Here is a 23,348-nt window from a genome sequence, read left to right as displayed (position 1 = left end):
GAAGCTGCAATAAATATAAAACGATCCTATTTGCCAGTATTAAAGATGGCCGCCGCCGTGTTTCCGGTTGTCAAGTTTACCGGAAGTCAGTGCCTTGTACGCGCGTGCCTATAGCCTTTCCTCGGCCGCTCTCCATAGCAACGTTTGTAAATAATGGGCGTGGCTAAGAGGAGATCGACGAATGCGCAGGAGGGAAAACGGGAAGATGGCGGAGGATGCTGCGGTTGCTATGAAGCTGTGGCTAGGAAGGCCGTGATTCCTGCTCTGCCTGGCCGCGACTTCAGGTAGTCTGCAGAATATAGACACCCCCTCCTGTATATAACATGGACCCTCCCTGTATGTGACACCCCCTCCTGTATATAACATGGACCCTCCCTATATGTGACACCCCCTCCTGTATATAACATGGACCCTCCCTGTATGTGACACCCCCTCCTGTATATAACATGGACCCTCCCTATATGTGACACCCCCTCCTGTATATAACATGGACCCTCCCTGTATGTGACACCCCCTCCTGTATATAACATGGACCCTCCCTATATGTGACACCCCCTCCTGTATATAACATGGACCCTCCCTATATGTGACATCCCCTCCTGTATATAACATGGACCCTCCCTATATGTGACACCCCCTCCTGTATATAACATGGACCCTCCCTGTATGTGACACCCCCTCCTGTATATAACATGGACCCTCCCTATATGTGACACCCCCTCCTGTATATAACATGGACCCTCCCTATATGTGACATCCCCTCCTGTATATAACATGGACCCTCCCTATATGTGACACCCCCTCCTGTATATAACATGGACCCTCCCTGTATGTGACACCCCCTCCTGTATATAACGTGGACCCTCCCTATATGCGACACCCCCTCCTGTATATAACATGGACCCTCCCTATATGTGACGCCCCCTCCTGTATATAATGTTGACGCTCCCTATATGTGACACCCCCTCCTGTATATAACATGGACCCTCCCTATATGTGACATCCCCTCCTGTATATAACATGGACCCTCCCTATATGTGACACCCCCTCCTGTATATAACGTGGACCCTCCCTATATGTGACACCCCCTCCTGTATATAACATGGACCCTCCCTGTATGTGACACCCCCTCCTGTATATAACATGGACCCTCCCTATATGTGACACCCCCTCCTGTATATAACATGGACCCTCCCTATATGTGACATCCCCTCCTGTATATAACATGGACCCTCCCTATATGTGACATCCCCTCCTGTATATAACATGGACCCTCCCTATATGTGACACCCCCTCCTGTATATAACGTGGACCCTCCCTATATGTGACACCCCCTCCTGTATATAACGTGGACCCTCCCTGTATGTGACACCCCCCTCCTGTATATAACATGGACCTTCCCTGTATGTGACACCCCCTCCTGTATATAACGTGGATCCTCCCTGTATGTGACACCCCCTCCTGTATATAATGTGGACCCTCCCTGTATGTGACACCCCCTCCTGTATATAACATGGACCCTCCCTGTATGTGACACCCCCTCCTGTATATAATGTTGACGCTCCCTATATGTGACGCCCCCTCCTGTATATAACATGGACCCTCCCTATATGTGACACCCCCTCCTGTATATAACATGGACCCTCCCTGTATGTGACACCCCCTCCTGTATATAACGTGGACCCTCCCTATATGTGACGCCCCCTCCTGTATATAACATGGACCCTCCCTATATGCGACACCCCCTCCTGTATATAACATGGACCCTCCCTATATGTGACACCCCCTCCTGTATATAACATGGACCCTCCCTGTATGTGACACCCCCTCCTGTATATAACGTGGACCCTCCCTATATGTGACGCCCCCTCCTGTATATAACATGGACCCTCCCTATATGTGACGCCCCCTCCTGTATATAACGTGGACCCTCCCTATATGTGACACCCCCTCCTGTTTATAACATGGACCCTCCCTATATGTGACGCCCCCTCCTGTATATAACGTGGACCCTCCCTATATGTGACGCCCCCCTCCTGTATATAACGTGGACCCTCCCTATATGTGACACCCCCTCCTGTATATAACGTGGACCCTCCCTATATGTGACAACGTGGACCCTCCCTATATGTGACACCCCCTCCTGTATATAACGTGGACCCTCCCTATATGTGACGCCCCCTCCTGTATATAACGTGGACCCTCCCTATATGTGACGCCCCCTCCTGTATATAACGTGGACCCTCCCTATATGTGACGCCCCCTCCTGTATATAACATGGACCCTCCCTATGTGTGACGCCCCCTCCTGTATATAACGTGGACCCTCCCTATATGTGACACCCCCTCCTGTATATAACGTGGACCCTCCCTATATGTGACCCCCCTCCTGTATATAACATGGACCCTCCCTATATGTGACGCCCCCAGTGTATATGTGACCGGTATCTCGGGGGGTTAATACTCTTAAAGGCACAGCGCTCCCTGTAAGTGTCATGCGGCTTCTTGTATTGCAGGTGGCAGAGATGTGAGTGACGCCGGGACCTGCTGCCAACAATGAGGTACAGACCCCTCCCCCCGACATGTGCCGTGTGTTGTGCCTCGTGCCTCACGTGCATCTCTTTATTGCTTCCCCCGCAGGGCGCCCCTCTCCACCAGATTGGCAATGCCACAAGTTCATGAGTCCAAATTTGCGCGAAGTCGCGCCTCCCCCGCCGTCAGCTCGCCGAGCGGTGTGTCGGGCAGGGTGGTCACCTCGCTGAGGACGGTCAGCCAGGAACGCTCCGCCTACTCCAGCACGCTCTTCACCAATGGCAGCAGCTCCGGTCAGAAACTGCGCCCCCTGCCCCCTCCCCCCATCCTGGAGGAGAAGTGTAAGCCGGAGCGCGGGCGCAGCACCCAGCGGGGGGCCGACCCCATCAGTAAGAGGGGGCCGATGAAGGCCAATCACATGATCAAAGTCACCAGCCCGGCTGCCATTAAACCCACCACCCAGGCCCCTCCCACTGCGCCCGGGCGGCTGTCCCGCTCCAAGTCAGTCAGTCACGTGGACCTGAGTTCATCCAGGGGCAAGATGGAGGACGGCAGCGGCGGACAGACCGGGACGGCGGGCAGGGAGAGGAGCGCGTCCTCAGGCCGGAAACCGCCACTGGACATCGCCGCGCTGAAGAGGAGCAGCTCACTACAGAGGGTCAACGTCCTGCCCAGCCTCGACCTGCCCCCCAAAAAGAACAGTGCCCCCCGAGGCGAGGCCAGGAGATCCCTGCAGGGAAGCCCCCCACTCGACAGCGACCCCCCAAAGACCACCGGAGGCAAGACCCAAGAAAAGCTGCTGACCTCTCCGGTGAGTATAGCATCAGCTGGCGGTACTTGCTGCTCGCATCCCCTGCCTCATAACGCTCACCGGTCACATCCCGCGACACGTCCCCCACCGGTCACATCCCGCGACACGTCCCCCGCCGGTCACATCCCACTACACGTCCCCCGCCTGTCACATCCCCTGCCTCATACCGCTCACATCCCGCGACACGTCCCCCCCCGGTCACATCCCGCGACACGTCCCCCGCCGGTCACATCCCACTACACGTCCCCCGCCGGTCACATCCCACTACACGTCCCCCGCCGGTCACATCCCACTACACGTCCCCCCCTGGTCACATCCCACTACACGTCGTCGTCCCGGTCACATCCCACTACACGTCGTCCCCGCCGGTCACATCCCACTACATGTCCCCCGCCGGTCACATCCCACTACACGTCCCCCCCCCCCGGTCACATCCCACTACACGTCCCCCCCCGGTCACATCTCGCGACACGTCCCCCGCCTGTCACGTCCCGCGCCGGTCCCGTCCCGCGACACGTCCCCCGCCAGTCGCGTCCCGCGACACGTTTCGCTCACTGTTCAGGAATCCGGATGACCACTCGAGCTTAGTGGCGGCCATATTGGTGAGTGTAGCCGCCATGTTTGCGTCTCCAGGTTCGGTGTTACTGTGTACTCGCTGCCAAGGTCGCGGTGTGATCCCCGTGTGCCGCAGCGTGCGCTCCCCTCCCCCTCCAGCTAATTAATCCCAGGAGATGAGCCGGCTGAGGCACCTTGAATAGTCGGTGACAATCCTCTGCGAGGACGCGGCTGCAGCGCGCGCTCTAATCCCCTCAGTCTCCTGAGAGCTAGCGGAGCGGGCACCACCGCTGGCACCCTGCAGAGCCGCACCATGCCCGGGCTGGTGGAGCTCCCGCAGAAGCTGCAGCGCACCTTGGCTGACAGGAGGGACGTGCAGGGGACGGGGGCGGACATCTCGGAGTCAGTGCTGCACACGGCGGTGATGGGGCTCCTGCTGATGAGCAGCGAGGTGAGGGGGGGGGGCGCCGATGCCAGGGTCCAGGACGGCAGATGATTGACCCCGTGTCTCTTCTCTCCACAGCCCCCTCCCGTCCTCGGCTCGGGACACGTGGGACTGCGCAACCTCGGCAACACGGTGAGTGTGGGGGGGGGGGGTCAGAACTACAGATCCCAGCATGTCGGAGGCCTTGTACTATTCCTGCTAGAAGTTAGGGATGAATTGCCTGTCTCCACCCCTTTGGACACATGATTGCTTTACGACTTGTGATTGGCTGATAGATCACCTATAGTTGGTGCAGGTATCTGAGCCGCAGCTTCTGTTCCCTGCAGTGTTTCCTGAACGCTGTGCTCCAGTGTCTGAGCAGCACCAAACCTCTGCGCGACTACGTCCTGCGCCGCGAATATCGCCAGGAGCAGCCGCTGAGCAGCAGGACGCCACAGGAGCTCACTGAGGGTAGGTCAGCGCATACAGCCCCTCCCCCTGCATATACAGCCCCTCCCCCAGCACATACAGCCCCTCCCCTAGCATATACAGCCCCTCCCCCAGCATATACAGCCCCTCCCCAGCATATACAGCACCTCCCCAGCATATACAGCACCTCCCCCAGCATATACAGCCCCTCTCCCAGCATATACAGCCCCTCCCCAGCATATACAGCACCTCCCCCAGCATATACAGCCCCTCCCCCAGCATATACAGCCCCTCTCCCAGCATATACAGCCCCTCCCCCAGCATATACAGCCCCTCTCCCAGCATATACAGCCCCTCCCCCAGCATATACAGCCCCTCCCCCAGCATATACAGCCCCTCCCCCAGCATATACAGCCCCTCCCCCAGCATATACAGCTCCTCCCCCAGCATATACAGCTCCTCCCCCAGCATATACAGCCCCTCCCCCAGCATATACAGCCCCTCTCCTAGCATATACAGCTCCTCCCCCAGCATATACAGCCCCTCCCCCAGCATATACAGCCCCTCCCCCAGCATATACAGCCCCTCTCCTAGCATATACAGCTCCTCCCCCAGCATATACAGCCCCTCCCTCAGCATATACAGCACCTCCCCCAGCATATACAGCCCCTCTCCCAGCATATACAGCCCCTCCCCAGCATATACAGCACCTCCCCCAGCATATACAGCCCCTCCACCAGCATATACAGCCCCTCCCCCAGCATATACAGCCCCTCCCTCAGCATATACAGCCCCTCCCTCAGCATATACAGCCCCTCCCCAGCATATACAGCCCCTCCCCCAGCATATACAGCCCCTCTCCCAGCATATACAGCCCCTCTCCCAGCATATACAGCTCCTCCCCCAGCATATACAGCCCCTCCCTCAGCATATACAGCCCCTCCCCAGCATATACAGCCCCTCCCCCAGCATATACAGCCCCTCCCCCAGCATATACAGCCCCTCCCCCAGCATATACAGCCCCTCTCCCAGCATATACAGCCCCTCCCTCAGCATATACAGCCCCTCCCCAATTCATACAGCTCCCCCCCCCAGCATATACAGCTCTTTCCTCAGCATATACAGCCCCTCCCTCAGCGCATACAGCCCATCCCCCAGCATACACAGCCCCTCCCCCAGCATACACAGCCCCTCCCCCTGCATACACAGCCCCTCCCTCAGCGCATACAGCCCCTCCCCCTGCATACACAGCCCCTCCCCCGACATCGCTCATCATGACATCCTCTGAGTGTACACACTGTGCTCCTCTAGGTGGCGCAGTTGTTATTCCGGACTTTATCATATTCATTTCTTACTTTCAGCCTTCGCCGATGTCCTCAACTCATTATGGAGCCCGACGGCCCCGGACGTCACGAACCCGACACGCCTGAGAGCCGTCTTCCAGAAATACGTCCCATCATTTACAGGGTACAGGTAACAGCATGATAAGCGGCATTGTCAGTGATGTCACCGCTGATCTCTAGTGATGGATAGGCTGCATTCTCAGTGATGTCACCGCTGATCTCTAGTGATGGACAGGCTGCATTCTCAGTGATGTCACCGCTGATCTCTAGTGATGGATAGGCTGCATTCTCAGTGATGTCACCGCTGATCTCTAGTGAATGGATAGGCTGCATTCTCAGTGATGTCACCGCTGATCTCTAGTGATGGATAGGCTGCATTCTCAGTGATGTCACCGCTGATCTCTAGTGATGGATGGGCTGCATTCTCAGTGATGTCACCGCTGATCTCTAGTGATGGATAGGCGGCATTCTCAGTGATGTCACCGCTGATCTCTAGTGAATGGATAGGCTGCATTCTCAGTGATGTCACCGCTGATCTCTAGTGATGGATAGGCTGCATTCTCAGTGATGTCACCGCTGATCTCTAGTGATGGATAGGCTGCATTCTCAGTGATGTCACTGCTGATCTCTAGTGATGGATAGGCTGCATTCTCAGTGATGTCACCGCTGCTCTCTAGTGATTGGATAAGCGGCAGTGATGTCACCGCTGATCTCTAGTGATTGGATAAGCGGCAGTGATTTCACCGCTGATCTCTAGTGATTGGATAAGCGGCTGTGATGTCACCGCTGATCTCTAGTGATTGGATAGGCTGCATTCTCAGTGATGTCACCGCTGATCTCTAGTGATGGATAGGCTGCATTCTCAGTGATGTCACCGCTGATCTCTAGTGATGGATAGGCTGCATTCTCAGTGATGTCACCGCTGATATCTAGTGATGGATAGGCTGCATTCTCAGTGATGTCACCGCTGATCTCTAGTGATTGGATAAGCGGCAGTGATGTCACCGCTGATCTCTAGTGATTGGATAGGCTGCATTCTCAGTGATGTCACCGCTGATCTCTAGTGATGGATAGGTGGCATTCTCAGTGATGTCACCGCTGATCTCTAGTGATTGGATAGGCTGCATTCTCAGTGATGTCACCGCTGATCTCTAGTGATTGGATAAGCTGCAGTGATGTCACCGCTGATCTCTAGTGATTGGATAAGCGGCAGTGATGTCACCGCTGATCTCTAGTGATTGGATAAGCTGCAGTGATGTCACCGCTGATCTCTAGTGATTGGATAAGCGGCAGTGATGTCACCGCTGATCTCTAGTGATTGGATAAGCGGCAGTGATGTCACCAGTCTCTTTCTTCTCAGTCAGCAGGACGCTCAGGAATTTCTCAAGTTCTTCATGGACAGAATTCACACAGAAATCAACAGGAAAAGTAAGAAAACTCCCAGCATCCTCTCCGATGCCAAGCGCCCGGTGTCTGTGGAGTCCCAGGACGCTCTCAGGTAGTAGTGCGGTGCCTCCGGGGGTCTAATATATCGGGGTGCGCTCTGGGCGGAGCCTTCACTGACTTGTCACCTTCCCTAGTGACGATGAACGAGCCAATCAGATGTGGAAGAAGTACCTGGAGCGGGAGGACAGCAAGGTTGTCGGTAAGTAGTCGTAGTCAGGAGGGACTACATTCTGTGCCATCCTGACTCGTACTCCAGTCACTCCCACAGCTGCATTCACATCTTTCTGTGTTCTGTGTCTGTACAGAGCAGGCTCTACTGCTGCACTGATGTAGTGAATGCAGCTCTGGAGGTGAGTCGAGTACAAGAAGTTGGAGTGCAGTGCTAGAGTAGGGGTGGAGGACAAGAATTTTTAATGCAGCTTCAAAGCTGACTGGAGTATATGAATTGTGAATGCAGCTCTGAAGGTGAATAGTGTATAATAATTGTGAATGTAGTTCTGGGGTGAATAGTGTATAAGAATAGTGACTGCAGCTCTGGAGCTAAAAGGAGTATAAGAATTGTTCATGCCGCCTTGGAGGTTACTGGAGTTTAAGATTTGTGAATGAAGCTCTGGAAGTGAATGGAGTATACGACTTTTCTATGCAGCTATGGATGTAACTGGAGCATAGGAATTGTGAGTGCAGCTCTGGAAGTGAATGGAGTATATGATTTTTCTATGCAGCTATGGATGTAACTGGAGTATAGGAATTGTGAGTGCAGCTCTGGAAGTGAACGTAGTTTATAAATTTTACATGCAGCTTTGGCTGTGACTCTAGTATAAGACTTTTTTTGAATGCTTTTGCAGATCTCTTTGTGGGCCAGTTGAAGAGCTGCCTTAAGTGCCAGTCCTGTGGTTACCGCTCGCCTACATTTGAGGTCTTCTGTGACCTGTCCCTCCCCATCCCCAAGGTGAGCACGAGGGGAACCCCACCCCAAACACAATCCAGCTTCTGAGACTGGGCAGGAGCGCTCCCACCCCCGGACCCCCAGCCAGGTGTCGGGGATCAGCGGCTGCCAGGCGTCTGTGACGCCGCTTATCTCATGCCTGTCTTCTCTCTGCAGAAAGGCTTCAGCGGGGGTAAGGTCTCCCTCCTCGACTGCTTTGGCCTCTTCACCAAGGAGGAGGAGCTGAATTCCGAGAACGCCCCGGTAATTGCCCAGGAACCTGCATACACATAAGCACAGCATGCTGACCGCGTGCCGTAATAACCATATAACGCTGTCTCTGACAGATCTGTGACCGCTGCCGGCAGAGGACCAAGAGCACCAAGAAACTCACCATCCAGCGCTTTCCCCGCATCCTCGTCCTACGTATCCAGCACACGTGCAGTTCTGCAGAGGGGGTGATAGGTGGCGCTGTTAGCATGCGCGTATAAGAGCGCCACCTACCGACACCAGTTATACCCGGGGTCTGTGCCATGTTGTATTTTCCTTAACCCTTTGCCTCCCAGACCTGAACAGATTCTCCACTACTCGTTTCTCTATAAAGAAGTGTTCGATGTCTGTGGATTTCCCTCTTCACCGGCTCAACCTCAAGGAGTTCGCCAGCGAGAAAGCCGGTAGGATGGGGGATGGGGGGTCTGCAGTATATATAATGATGGGCCACAAGAGGTGGGCGGGATCTGCAGTATATATAATGATGGGCCACAAGAGGTGGGCGGGGTCTGAAGTATATATAATGATGGGCCACAAGAGGTGGGGGGGGCTCAGCAGTATATATAATGATGGGCCACAAGAGGTGGGCGGGGTCTGCAGTATATATAATGATGGGCCACAAGAGGTGGGCGGGGTCTGCAGTATATATAATGATGGGCCACAAGAGGTGGGCGGGGTCTGCAGTATATATAATGATGGGCCACAAGAGGTGGGGGGGGCTCAGCAGTATATATAATGATGGGCCACAAGAGGTGGGCGGGGTCTGCAGTATATATAATGATGGGCCACAAGAGGTGGGCGGGGTCTGCAGTATATATAATGATGGGCCACAAGAGGTGGGCGGGGTCTGCAGTATATATAATGATGGGCCACAAGAGGTGGGCGGGGTCTGCAGTATATATAATGATGGGCCACAAGAGGTGGGCGGGGTCTGCAGTATATATAATGATGGGCCACAAGAGGTGGGCGGGGTCTGCAGTATATATAATGATGGGCCACAAGAGGTGGGCAGGATCTGCAGTATATATAATGATGGGCCACAAGAGGTGGGCGGGATCTGCAGTATATATAATGATGGGCCACAAGAGGTGGGCAGGATCTGCAGTATATATAATGATGGGCCACAAGAGGTGGGGGGGGCTCAGCAGTATATATAATGATGGGCCACAAGAGGTGGGAAGGATCTGCAGTATATATAATGATGGGCCACAAGAGGTGGGCGGGGTCTGCAGTATATATAATGATGGGCCACAAGAGGTGGGCGGGGTCTGCAATATATATAATGATGGGCCACAAGAGGTGGGCGGGGTCTGCAGTATATATAATGATGGGCCACAAGAGGTGGGCAGGATCTGCAGTATATATAATGATGGGCCACAAGAGGTGGGCGGGATCTGCAGTATATATAATGATGGGCCACAAGAGGTGGGCAGGATCTGCAGTATATATAATGATGGGCCACAAGAGGTGGGGGGGGCTCAGCAGTATATATAATGATGGGCCACAAGAGGTGGGAAGGATCTGCAGTATATATAATGATGGGCCACAAGAGGTGGGCGGGGTCTGCAGTATATATAATGATGGGCCACAAGAGGTGGGGGGGGCTCAGCAGTATATATAATGATGGGCCACAAGAGGTGGGCAGGATCTGCAGTATATATAATGATGGGCCACAAGAGGTGGGCGGGGTCTGCAGTATATATAATGATGGGCCACAAGAGGTGGGCGGGGTCTGCAGTATATATAATGATGGGCCACAAGAGGTGGGCGGGGTCTGCAGTATATATAATGATGGGCCACAAGAGGTGGGCGGGGTCTGCAGTATATATAATGATGGGCCAAAAGAGGTGGGCGGGGTCTGCAGTATATATAATGATGGGCCACAAGAGGTGGGCGGGGTCTGCAGTATATATAATGATGGGCCACAAGAGGTGGGCGGGATCTGCAGTATATATAATGATGGGCCACAAGAGGTGGGCGGGGTCTGCAGTATATATAATGATGGGCCACAAGAGGTGGGCGGGGTCTCCAGTATATATAATGATGGGCCACAAGAGGTGGGCGGGGTCTGCAGTATATATAATGATGGGCCACAAGAGGTGGGCGGGGTCTGCAGTATATATAATGATGGGCCACAAGAGGTGGGCGGGGTCTGCAGTATATATAATGATGGGCCACAAGAGGTGGGCGGGGTCTCCAGTATATATAATGATGGCCCACAAGAGGTGGGCGGGTCTACAGTATATATAATGGTGGGCCACAAGAGGTGGGCGGGGTCTGCAGTATATATAATGATGGGCCACAAGAGGTGGGCGGGATCTGCAGTATATATAATGATGGGCCACAAGAGGTGGGCGGGGTCTGCAGTATATATAATGATGGGCCACAAGAGGTGGGCGGGGTCTGCAGTATATATAATGATGGGCCACAAGAGGTGGGCGGGGTCTGCAGTATATATAATGATGGGCCACAAGAGGTGGGCGGGATCTGCAGTATATATAATGATGGGCCACAAGAGGTGGGCGGGGTCTGCAGTATATATAATGATGGGCCACAAGAGGTGGGCGGGATCTGCAGTATATATAATGATGGGCCACAAGAGGTGGGCGGGGTCTGCAGTATATATAATGATGGGCCACAAGAGGTGGGCGGGGTCTGCAGTATATATAATGATGGGCCACAAGAGGTGGGCGGGTCTGCAGTATATATAATGATGGGCCACAAGAGGTGGGCGGGTCTGCAGTATATATAATGATGGGCCACAAGAGGTGGGCGGGGTCTGCAGTATATATAATGATGGGCCACAAGAGGTGGGCGGGGTCTGCAGTATATATAATGATGGGCCACAAGAGGTGGGCGGGTCTGCAGTATATATAATGATGGGCCACAAGAGGTGGGCGGGTCTGCAGTATATATAATGATGGGCCACAAGAGGTGGACGGGTTTGCAGTATATATAATGATGGGCCACAAGAGGTGGGCGGGGTCTGCAGTATATATAATGATGGGCCACAAGAGGTGGGCGGGTCTGCAGTATATATAATGATGGGCCACAAGAGGTGGGCGGGTCTGCAGTATATATAATGATGGGCCACAAGAGGTGGACGGGTTTGCAGTATATATAATGATGGGCCACAAGAGGTGGGCGGGTCTGCAGTATATATAATGATGGGCCACAAGAGGTGGGCGGGTCTACAGTATATATAATGATGGGCCACAAGAGGTGGGCGGGGTCTGCAGTATATATAATGATGGGCCACAAGAGGTGGGCGGGGTCTGCAGTATATATAATGATGGGCCACAAGAGGTGGGCGGGGTCTGCAGTATATATAATGGAGGGGTTGTTGTCTGTATACCTGGTGTCCGGGGTAGCGGAGGGGTTGTTGTCTGTATACCTGGTGTCTGGGGTAGCGGAGGGGTTGTTGTCTGTATACCTGGTGTCCGGGGTAGCGGAGGGGTTGTTTTCTGTATACCTGGTGTACGGGGTAGTGGAGGGGTTGTTGTCTGTATACCTGGTGTCCGGGGTAGCGGAGGGGTTGTTGTCTGTATACCTGGTGTCCGGGGTAGCGGAGGGGTTGTTGTCTGTATACCTGGTGTCCGGGGTAGCGGAGGGGTTGTTGTCTGTATACCTGGTGTCCGGGGTAGCGGAGGGGTTGTTGTCTGTATACCTGGTGTCCGGGGTAGCGGAGGGGTTGTTGTCTGTATACCTGGTGTCCGGGGTAGCGGAGGGGTTGTTGTCTGTATACCTGGTGTCCGGGGTAGCGGAGGGGTTGTTGTCTGTATACCTGGTGTCCGGGGTAGCGGAGGGGTTGTTGTCTGTATACCTGGTGTCCGGGGTAGCGGAGGGGTTGTTGTCTGTATACCTGGTGTCCGGGGTAATGGAGGGGTTGTTGTCTGTATGCCTGGTGTCCGGGGTAGTGGAGGGGTTGTTGTCTGTATACCTGGTGTCCGGGGTAGTGGAGGGGTTGTTGTCTGTATACCTGGTGTCCGGGGTAATGGAGGGGTTGTTGTCTGTATGCCTGGTGTCCGGGGTAGTGGAGGGGTTGTTGTCTGTATACCTGGTGTCCGGGGTAGTGGAGGGGTTGTTGTCTGTATACCTGGTGTCCGGGGTAGTGGAGGGGTTGTTGTCTGTATACCTGGTGTCCGGGGTAATGGAGGGGTTGTTGTCTGTATGCCTGGTGTCCGGGGTAATGGAGGGGTTGTTGTCTGTATACCTGGTGTCCGGGGTAATGGAGGGGTTGTTGTCTGTATGCCTGGTGTCCGGGGTAGTGGAGGGGTTGTTGTCTGCAGTATATATGATGATGGGTCACAGGAGGTGAACAAGTTTTGCGGTATATTCAGAAAGATAGTACTGTGCACTTTCACTTGTGGGGATATCCCGGTTATCCCCCCTCCTCTTAAGGATCTTCATGGATTAGAGTCAAGGTTTTATGTGACCGGATTAAGATTAATGAATGGTCTCCGGCACTATACGGATCACAGCGCAAAGTCACCTGGATCCCTATAAATTTCCCTGGAACGACTGAACCTAGAAACATAGGAAGAAAGGATTAGTGTGTATATATATATATACACAAAATGACTAAAAAGACACCAAAATAAGACTCATTCGGCATTTCCTAGGGTAGTGGAGGGTTATTTTCTGTATACCGGCGGGTCTAGAGTTGTGGAACGGGTTAATGTCTATGTACCTGGTGGTCTGGAGTAGTGATGGTTAGTATTTGCATACCTGTGTTCTAGGAGGGGTGACCTCTCAGTCGTGGGGCCGTCACCCCCTTGTCTACATTGTTGATTAGCTTGTCGCTGTGTGAGGTCTTGTTTTGTGTGTACATGTTCCCCTGATTGTAAAGTGCTGCAGACTATGTTGGCGCCATATAAAGAATATTATTATGGTCTTAGGTAGTTGAGGGGTCAATGTCTTATTACTATCTGGGGTAGTGGAGGGTTAATGTCTGTATACCTGGTGGTCTAGGGTAGTGGAGGGTTAATGTCTGTATACCTGGTGGTCTAGTGTAGTAAAAGGTTAATATCTTAAACTTAGTGGTCTAGGGTAGTGTGGGGTTAACATCTTATTACCTGGTGGTCTGGGTCACTGGGGGGTTGATGTCTTATTAGCTGGTGGTTTGCAGTAGTGAAGGTCAGTGTTTGGATGCTTATTCCCCAGGGCAGTGAAGGGTTAATGTCTTATCACCTGCTGTCCAGGGCAGTGCAGAGGATAATGTACTATACCTGGTGTCTGTAATAGTGGTAGGCTTAATGTGTGTCTGGGGAAATGGAGGGGTTAATGTGCTATTACCTAGTGTCCGGGGTAGTGGAGGGGTTGTTGTCTGTATACCTTGTGTCCGGGATAATGGAGGGGTTGTTGTCTGTATACCTGGTGTCCGGGGTAGTGGAGGGGTTGTTGTCTGTATACCTGGTGTCCGGGGTAATGGAGGGGTTGTTGTCTGTATACCTGGTGTCCGGGGTAATGGAGGGGTTGTTGTCTGTATACCTGGTGTCCGGGGTAGTGGAGGGGTTGTTGTCTGTATACCTGGTGTCCGGGGTGGTGGAGGGGTTATTGTCTGTATACCTGGTGTCCGGGGTAGTGGAGGGGTTGTTGTCTGTATACCTGGTGTCCGGGGTAGTGGAGGGGTTGTTGTCTGTATACCTGGTGTCTGGGGTAGTGGAGGGGTTGTTGTCTGTATACCTGGTGTCCGGGGTAGTGGAGGGGTTGTTGTCTGTATACCTGGTGTCCGGGGTAGTGGAGGGGTTGTTGTCTGTATACCTGGTGTCTGGGGTAGTGGAGGGGTTGTTGTCTGTATACCTGGTGTCCGGGGTAGCGGAGGGGTTGTTGTCTGTATACCTGGTGTCCATGGTAGTGGAGGGGTTGTTGTCTGTATACCTGGTGTCCGGGGTAGTGGAGGGGTTGTTTTCTGTATACCTGGTGTCTGGGGTAGTGGAGGGGTTACACTCTATTGCCATGAAGGCGACCTGTGTACCCGTTATTAGGAGCACAGAAGACACTGGTCCCAGGAGCTCACAATCTACTGCTGTGTGAGCAGCCTGTGCCCAGGGAGCTTGCCCTCTAATGCTGTAGCTGCATTGCTGACTCCATTTTGTTTTGCAGGGAGCCCTGTGTACAACCTTTACGCCCTGTGCAACCATTCTGGCAGCGTGCACTATGGGCACTACACCGCCTACTGTAAGGACCAGTCCGGGTGGTTCTCCTACAACGACTCCTGGTCAGTCCCCATCCCTGTCACCTTGTCCCCTGGGGTGTCCTCCCCTCTGACCCCTGGGGTGTCCTCCCCTCTGACCCCTGGGGAGTCCTCCCCTCTGACCCCTGGGGTGTCCCCCCCTCTGACCCCTGGGGGGTCCTCCCCTCTGACCCCTGGGGTGTCCTCCCCTCTGACCCCTGGGGTGTCCTCCCCTCTGACCCCTGGGGTGTCCCCCCCTCTGACCCCTGGGGTGTCCTCCCCTCTGACCCCTGGGGTGTCCCCCCCTCTGACCCCTGGGGTGTCCTCCCCTCTGAACCCTGGGGTGTCCTCCCCTCTGACCCCTGGGGTGTCCTCCCCTCTGACCCCTGGGGTGTCCTCCCCTCTGACCCCTGGGGTGTCCTCCCCTCTGACCCCTGGGGGGTCCTCCCCTCTGACCCCTGGGGTAACGTCTCCTTCTCTTCTGCAGGGTGAGTCCCATCAACGAGAGTCAGCTTCAGTCCAGCGAGGCCTACGTCCTCTTCTACAAGCTCGAGGATTCGGGCCTGAAGAAGTGATGCCGCTCCGCGGGGGAGGGGCTTCTGTAGCTACTGAAGGATCAAGCAGCCAATGGGGTTTGTCTACGGCTCGTCTGGAGCATCACGTGATAGAAGCAATAGAGACTCCGATATGGACTGAACTCCGGACTGTTTCTTTAAGACGACGGCTCGGTCCGTGCCATCAGGTCAGGGCTTGTTATCGCTGTGGAACCACAAGTCCCACCCGTCGGGGGGACAACTTTACTGTTTACTAGGATTGGGCCCAATGTAGAGAAACTGAGAATCTCTGCACCATTAAATCCAATATGGCCGACGCTTCCCCAGCTTCACCGGAACGGCAAATCATGTTCCTGGGAAAGCTGGATCACAGTCAATGTGTCCGCCACCAGCAGCTGTCATCCAGCTTTCCCAGCAACAGATATATATAGGACAAAAGAAGGACTGATATTTACTGGGAGGACTAGGATGGCTGAGGCGCCTGGAAGATGATACCTCATACCTCAGTCCCGAATAACCGGAAACCAGCAATAAGAAGTCATAAATGTGGTGGCCATCACTGTCCGTCCGTCCCCCCCCCTAATTCTATGTCTCACGGTTTTAATGAATATTTTTTGTACAGAATAGTTTCTATATGAAATTCCTGGAAGGTGAGTCCTGGGAAATGTCCTGAGACGTCTGAGTCCTGGGAAATGTCCTGAGACGTCTCAGAGGACGGAGAAGTAAATTTCTTATGAAACTAGAGAAATGTGTTCAGGTGTAATTATTGCTCTTCTGTCATTTATCCACTGGGGGGCAGCAAACACCAGACTGATCACTGCAGGTATCCCGTACCCCCAGTGTCATTATCCTGTACCCCCAGTGTCATTATCCTGTACCCCCAGTGTCATTATCCTGTACCCCCAGTGTCAGTGTCATTATCCTGTACCCCCAGTGTCAGCGTCATTATCCTGTACCCCGAGTATCAGTGTCATTATCCTGTACCCCAAGTGTCAGCGTCATTATCCTGTACCCCCAGTGTCAGCGTCATTATCCTGTACCGTCAGTGTCATTATCCTGTACCCCCAGTGTCAGCGTCATTATCCTGTACCGTCAGTGTCATTATCCTGTACCCCCCAGTGTCAGCGTCATTATCCTGTACCCCGAGTGTTATCCTGTACCCCAAGTGTCAGCGTCATTATCCTGTACCCCCAGTGTCAGCGTCATTATCCTGTACCCCCAGTGTGAGCGCCATTATCCTGTACCCCAAGTGTCAGCGTCATTATCCTGTACCCCAAGTGTCAGCGTCATTATCCTGTACCCCAAGTGTCAGCGTCATTATCCTGTACCCCCAGTGTGAGCGCCATTATCCTGTACCCCCAGTGTGAGCGCCATTATCCTGTACCCCCAGTGTGAGCGCCATTATCCTGTACCCCAAGTGTCAGTGTCATTATCCTGTACCCCAAGTGTCAGTGTCATTATCCTGTACCCCAAGTGTCAGCGTCATTATCCTGTACCCCAAGTGTCAGCGTCATTATCCTGTACCCCAAGTGTCAGCGTCATTATCCTGTACCCCAAGTGTCAGCGTCATTATCCTGTACCCCAAGTGTCAGCGTCATTATCCTGTACCCCGAGTGTCAGCGTCATTATCCTGTACCCCGAGTGTCAGCGTCATTATCCTGTACCCCGAGTGTCAGCGTCGTTATCCTGTACCCCGAGTGTCAGCGTCGTTATCCTGTACCCCGAGTGTCAGCGTCGTTATCCTGTACCCCGAGTGTCAGCGTCGTTATCCTGTACCCCGAGTGTCAGCGTCGTTATCCTGTACCCCGAGTGTCAGCGTCGTTATCCTGTACCCCGAGTGTCAGCGTCGTTATCCTGTACCCCGAGTGTCAGCGTCGTTATCCTGTACCCCGAGTGTCAGCGTCGTTATCCTGTACCCCGAGTGTCAGCGTCGTTATCCTGTACCCCGAGTGTCAGCGTCGTTATCCTGTACCCCGAGTGTCAGCGTCGTTATCCTGTACCCCGAGTGTCAGCGTCGTTATCCTGTACCCCGAGTGTCAGCGTCGTTATCCTGTACCCCGAGTGTCAGCGTCGTTATCCTGTACCCCGAGTGTCAGCGTCGTTATCCTGTACCCCGAGTGTCAGCGTCGTTATCCTGTACCCCGAGTGTCAGCGTCGTTATCCTGTACCCCGAGTGTCAGCGTCGTTATCCTGTACCCCGAGTGTCAGCGTCGTTATCCTGTACCCCGAGTGTCAGCGTCGTTATCCTGTACCCCGAGTGTCAGCGTCGTTATCCTGTACCCCGAGTGTCAGCGTCGTTATCCTGTACCCCGAGTGTCAGCGTCGTTATCCTGTACCCCGAGTGTCAGCGTCATTATCCTGTACCACCAGTGTCAGCGTCATTATCCTGTACCCAGAGTGTCAGCGTCATTATCCTGTACCCCGAGTGTCAGTGTCATTATCCTTTACCCCCAGTGTCAGTGTCATTATCCTGTACCCCCAGTGTCAGTGTCATTATCCTGTACCCCCAGTGTCAGTGTCATTATCCTGTACCCCGAGTGTCATTATCCTGTACCCCCAGTGTAAGTGTCATTATCCTGTACCCCCAGTGTCAGCGTCATTATCCTGTACCCCGAGTGTCATTATCCTGTACCCCGAGTGTCAGTGTCACCATCTTGTACCCCCAGTGTCAGTGTCATCATCCTGTACCCCCAGTGTCAGCGTCATTATCCTGTACCCCGAGTGTCATTATCCTGTACCCCGAGTGTCAGTGTCACCATCTTGTACCCCCAGTGTCAGTGTCATCATCCTGTACCCCCAGTGTCAGTGTCATCATCCTGTACCCCAAGTGTCAGTGTCATTATCCTGTACCCCCAGTGTCAGTGTCATTATCCTGTACCCCCAGTGTCAGCGTCATTATCCTGTACCCGCAGTGTCATTATCCTGTACCCCGAGTGTCAGCGTCATTATCCTGTACCCCGAGTGTCATTATCCTGTACCCCCAGTGTCAGTGTCATTATCCTGTACCCCGAGTGTCAGTGTCATTATCCTGTACCCCGAGTGTCAGTGTCATTATCCTGTACCCCGAGTGTCAGTGTCATTATCCTGTACCCCGAGTGTCAGTGTCATTATCCTGTACCCCGAGTGTCAGTGTCATTATCCTGTACCCCCAGTGTCAGTGTCATTATCCTGTACCCGAGTGTCAGTGTCATTATCCTGTACCCCGAGTGTCAGTGTCATTATCCTGTACCCCCAGTGTCAGCGTCATTATCCTGTACCCCAAGTATCAGTGTCAGCGTCATTATCCTGTACCCCAAGTATCAGTGTCAGTGTCATTATCCTGTACCCTCAGTGTCAGTGTCATTATCCTGTACCCCAGGTGCCAGTGTCATTATCCTGTACCCCGAGTGTCAGCGTCATTATCCTGTACCCCAAGTGCCAGTGTTCAGGGGTATCCTTGTACTTTGGGGTGCAGTGGAGCGATATACCTATAGACGTCATCCCTCAGGTGATGACAGGTGAGACTCCTGCAGTTGTAGCTGTGACCAGCAGAGGGCGCCCCTGGCTCATTACTAGATGTGGCCTCCATTCCCTCCCGCGGTCGCCCGCTTGCTTCCTACCTGACGGTGAGACCTGTAAAGCAGTAACCATTCTGTGCGGTACAGGAGTAGGTGTCGCACCGTACATTATACAATCCTGTGTCATCTGCCGATCCAGCGAAACCCCCGACACAATGCAGATCACAGCAGTGAGTTTACCGGGTATTTCCCCTTTAAATAAAAAACAAAAACAAAAAAACACCCTGATAACTGGAACCCCAGAGCCGTCCTCTCCCATCCTGGGAAAACTGGATGACAACATGGCCGCCTCCACAGCCCCCGGATGGGTTGTCACCCAGCGGACATTTGGGACTCTAGGATAGAGCATGCTGGGAGTTGTGATACCAGCAGTTGGAACCCAGCTTTCCCAGAGGCATGAATGGCAGACCTGTGCCGGAATCTATCTCCTGTTTATGTGCGGAGGCAGAATGGACCCTTCAGGACCCCAGGAAAGCTGGGTGGAAAGAAGTCACCTGCTGCTGACCGCGGGTGTAGTGTCCGCGCCGGCCCTTTATGAAAATGCTGTATGGAAATATGTGAGGAGGTGACGGGCAGCCGCACGACATACCTATAGTGATGTCGCCGCTGATCTCTAGTGATGGATAGGCTGCATTCTCAGTGATGTCACCGCTGATCTCTAGTGATAGGCTGCATTCTCAGTGATGTCACCGCTGATCTCTAGTGATGGATAGGCTGCATTCTCAGTGATGTCGCCGCTGATCTCTAGTGATGGATAGGCGGCATTCTCAGTGATGTCACCACTGACCTCTAGTGATGGATAGGCTGCATTCTCAGTGATGTCACCGCTGATCTCTAGTGATGGATAGGCTGCATTCTCAGTGATGTCGCCGCTGATCTCTAGTGATGGATAGGCTGCATTCTCATTGATGTCACCGCTGATCTCTAGTGATGGATAGGCTGCATTCTCAGTGATGTCACCGCTGATCTCTAGTAATGGATAGGCTGCATTCTCAGTGATGTCACCGCTGATCTCTAGTGATGGATAGGCTGCATTCTCAGTGATGTCACCGCTGATCTCTAGTGATGGACAGGCTGCATTCTCAGTGATGTCACCGCTGATCTCTAGTGATGGATAGGCTGCATTCTCAGTGATGTCACCTCTGATCTCTAGTGATGGATAGGCGGCATTCTCAGTGATGTCACCGCTGATCTCTAGTGAATAGATAGGCGGCATTCTCAGTGATGTCACCGCTGATCTCTAGTGAATAGATAGGCTGCATTCTCAGTGATGTCACCGCTGATCTCTAGTGATGGATAGGCTGCATTCTCAGTGATGTCACCGCTGATCTCTAGTGATGGACAGGCTGCATTCTCAGTGATGTCACCGCTGATCTCTAGTGATGGATAGGCTGCATTCTCAGTGATGTCACCGCTGATCTCTAGTGATGGATAGGCTGCATTCTCAGTGATGTCACCGCTGATCTCTAGTGATGGACAGGCTGCATTCTCAGTGATGTCACCGCTGATCTCTAGTGATGGATAGGCTGCATTCTCAGTGATGTCACCGCTGATCTCTAGTGATGGATAGGCTGCATTCTCAGTGATGTCACCGCTGATCTCTAGTGATGGATAGGCAGCATTCTCAGAGATGTCACCGCTGATCTCTAGTGATGGATAGGCGGCATTCTCAGTGATGTCACCGCTGATCTCTAGTGATGGATAGGCTGCATTCTCAGTGATGTCACCGCTGATCTCTAGTGATGGATAGGCTGCATTCTCAGTGATGTCACCGCTGATCTCTAGTGATGGATAGGCTGCATTCTCGGTGATGTCACCGCTGATCTCTAGTGATGGATAGGCTGCATTCTCGGTGATGTCACCGCTGATCTCTAGTGATGGATAGGCTGCATTCTCAGTGATGTCACCGCTGATCTCTAGTGATGGATAGGCTGCATTCTCAGTGATGTCACCGCTGATCTCTAGTGATGGATAGGCTGCATTCTCGGTGATGTCACCGCTGATCTCTAGTGATGGATAGGCTGCATTCTCGGTGATGTCACCGCTGATCTCTAGTGATGGACAGGCTGCATTCTCGGTGATGTCACCGCTGATCTCTAGTGATGGACAGGCTGCATTCTCAGTGATGTCACCGCTGATCTCTAGTGATGGATAGGCTGCATTCTCAGTGATGTCACCGCTGATCTCTAGTGAATAGACAGGCTGCATTCTCAGTGATGTCACCGCTGATCTCTAGTGATGGATAGGCGGCATTCTCAGTGATGTCACCGCTGATCTCTAGTGATGGATAGGCTGCATTCTCAGTGATGTCACCGCTGATCTCTAGTGATGGACAGGCTCCATTCTCAGTGATGTCACCGCTGATCTCTAGTGATGGATAGGCTGCATTCTCAGTGATGTCACCGCTGATCTCTAGTGAATGGATAGGCGGCATTCTCAGTGATGTCACCGCTTATCTCTAGTGAACAAATAGGCGGCATTCTCAGTGATGTCACCGCTGATCTCTAGTGAACGGATAGGCTACATTCTCAGTGATGTCACCGCTGATCTCTAGTGATGGACAGGCTACATTCTTAGTGATGTCACCGCTGATCTCTAGTGATGGATAGGCTGCATTCTCAGTGATGTCACCGCTGATCTCTAGTGAATGGATAGGCAGCATTCTCAGTGATGTCACCGCTGATCTCTAGTAATGGATAGGCTGCATTCTCAGTGATGTCACCGCTGATCTCCAGCACATTTTTGCTTCCTCATCCGTCGGCCGCTCCGTGAACTTTGCTTTCCGGAGATAATGGCGGGAGGGATCGATAATCTGATAACTTCCTGCCGGAGCTCAGTTCTTCTTCTCTCCTCGTGGAGACATGACGTGGGGTCACCCAACCCCTCCTCCTGCCCCCTGAGGTGCCCACACAGAGCCGGCCCGGGGGTTATAGGTGGTCCATGGCTGCTCTCAGGCGGGCTGTCATGTCCTCCCTGCCCGGACTGACGCCCTCACAGACCCCGTCTGAAAGAGTTAACCCTCACAGTTGCCATGGGAACGCCTTCTCTCCAGTGGAACAGCGCCACCTGCAGTCACTTTGCCGTGAAGACTCCAGATTTCGGTTTTATCCCCTCCCCTCTCTGTTTCTAGCCAATTGTAAGTGTGGAGGAGGTCACATGACATGGCCCTGAGGGCGGGGCTTACTTCTGCTGGCTCCTGGCGCCCCCTGGGTCAGATTTCCCAGGACCTTGTATGCGCGCTGCAGCCGGCAGTGCGCGCCCCACACATGGAGGATGGGGATTATCTCCTTACACCGCGCTCTCCGGATCCATGGAGGAAATCCCGCGCAGAGGCGACAGGGACGGCTGCTGCTTTTACGGATCTTTTAGTTTTTTTATAGAATTTTTTATTTAATCTAATATTAATATTTATGTATATTTTTAGTATTATATTTATATCATTATTTTTTAGATTATATTTTAGATTTATATGATTGGTTATTTTTTCCGTTTTTTTTTTATTGCACCAGAGCGCCCCCCGATGGCGGCAGGTTTCATTCTCCCTTTTTTACTGGTCTTTATTTTGGGTAAGGATGAATTCACACTGCGGGCGCAGATTTGTCGCACATTGACAGGGGTGCATTTCATTCGCGCTGCGGCTTTCTTTCGGATTTCCTATTTACGGTATACCGATGGGACAGCGAGCGTTTTCCACGCACATTCCAGATGCTGAATCTGCGCTGAAAACGGTAAACTGCGTCCGAGAACCATTTTTGGAATTGACGATTAATGGCCGCGGCGTGATCTACAGGTTCTGGGCACCGCGCGACCGTGGGCGTGCTCCTGTATTAGGCGTCATGCACACAAACGTATTTTCTTTCCGTGTCCTTTCCATTTTTTTTGCGGATTGTATGCGGAACATTCATTTCAATGGGTGCGCCAAAAAAACGGAAGGTAAAAAAAATAGAACATGTCCTATTATTGTCCGCATTACGGACAAGGATAGGACTGTTCTATCAGGGGCCAGCTGTTCCGTTCCGCAATATACAGAAAGCACATGGACGTCATCCGTATTTTTTGCCGATCCGTTTTTTGCAGACCGCAAAATACATACTGTCGTGCGCATGAGCCGTTAGCCTCCAGCCCAACCGCGGGTGTGATAACCTGCAGTGACGCGTCCGACTGAAACTTCTGACTGCGCCCATATTACGCCATTGCCAACCTGGTCCAAGGTATGACAGGTTTCCGTTTTTTTGGTGTGCACCGTCAGCCTCGCCTGTTTCCTCCTTCTGTATCCAAAACTCTGCCTAATTTGTAAACCGATCCGAAAACCAAACAAGATGTCCCCA

At 53.1% G+C, this 23,348-nt stretch overlaps 1 protein-coding gene across 2 annotated transcripts; it reads left to right on the top strand.

Moving 5' to 3' along the window:
• The first annotated feature begins 144 nt into the window (after positions 1-144).
• On the top strand, positions 145-16,170 carry USP21 (ubiquitin specific peptidase 21). 2 transcript variants are annotated; one of them, XM_040412419.1, is made up of 14 exons: positions 145-284; positions 2,516-2,560; positions 2,640-3,342; positions 4,421-4,474; positions 4,669-4,792; positions 6,112-6,217; positions 7,454-7,591; positions 7,674-7,738; positions 8,385-8,488; positions 8,642-8,728; positions 8,812-8,890; positions 9,031-9,138; positions 14,840-14,954; positions 15,397-16,170. In XM_040412419.1, exons 2-14 carry the CDS (start codon positions 2,556-2,558, stop codon positions 15,482-15,484), a joined length of 1,776 nt encoding a protein of 591 aa, XP_040268353.1. In that variant the 5' UTR covers positions 145-284; positions 2,516-2,555; the 3' UTR covers positions 15,485-16,170. The 2 variants fall into 2 exon arrangements, with proteins under 2 accessions (XP_040268353.1, XP_040268352.1); XM_040412418.1 differs by having other exon boundaries at positions 6,112-6,223.
• The last annotated feature ends 7,178 nt before the right edge of the window (positions 16,171-23,348 follow it).

The sequence above is a fragment of the Bufo bufo genome, chromosome 11 (genome assembly GCF_905171765.1).
Source record: "Bufo bufo chromosome 11, aBufBuf1.1, whole genome shotgun sequence".
NCBI classification, from domain to species: Eukaryota; Metazoa; Chordata; class Amphibia; order Anura; family Bufonidae; genus Bufo; species Bufo bufo.
Note: the sequence above shows the minus strand (reverse complement) of the source record. Positions and strands in the feature narration are given on the sequence as shown.

Bases quoted from the DNA above. Each gene is read 5' to 3' on its own strand.
- USP21 (XM_040412418.1), top strand. The intron at 4,793-6,111 runs GTAGGTCAGCGC...TCTTACTTTCAG, and splicing joins GCCACAGGAGCTCACTGAGG to CCTTCGCCGATGTCCTCAAC. The intron at 14,955-15,396 runs GTCAGTCCCCAT...TCTCTTCTGCAG, and splicing joins TTCTCCTACAACGACTCCTG to GGTGAGTCCCATCAACGAGA.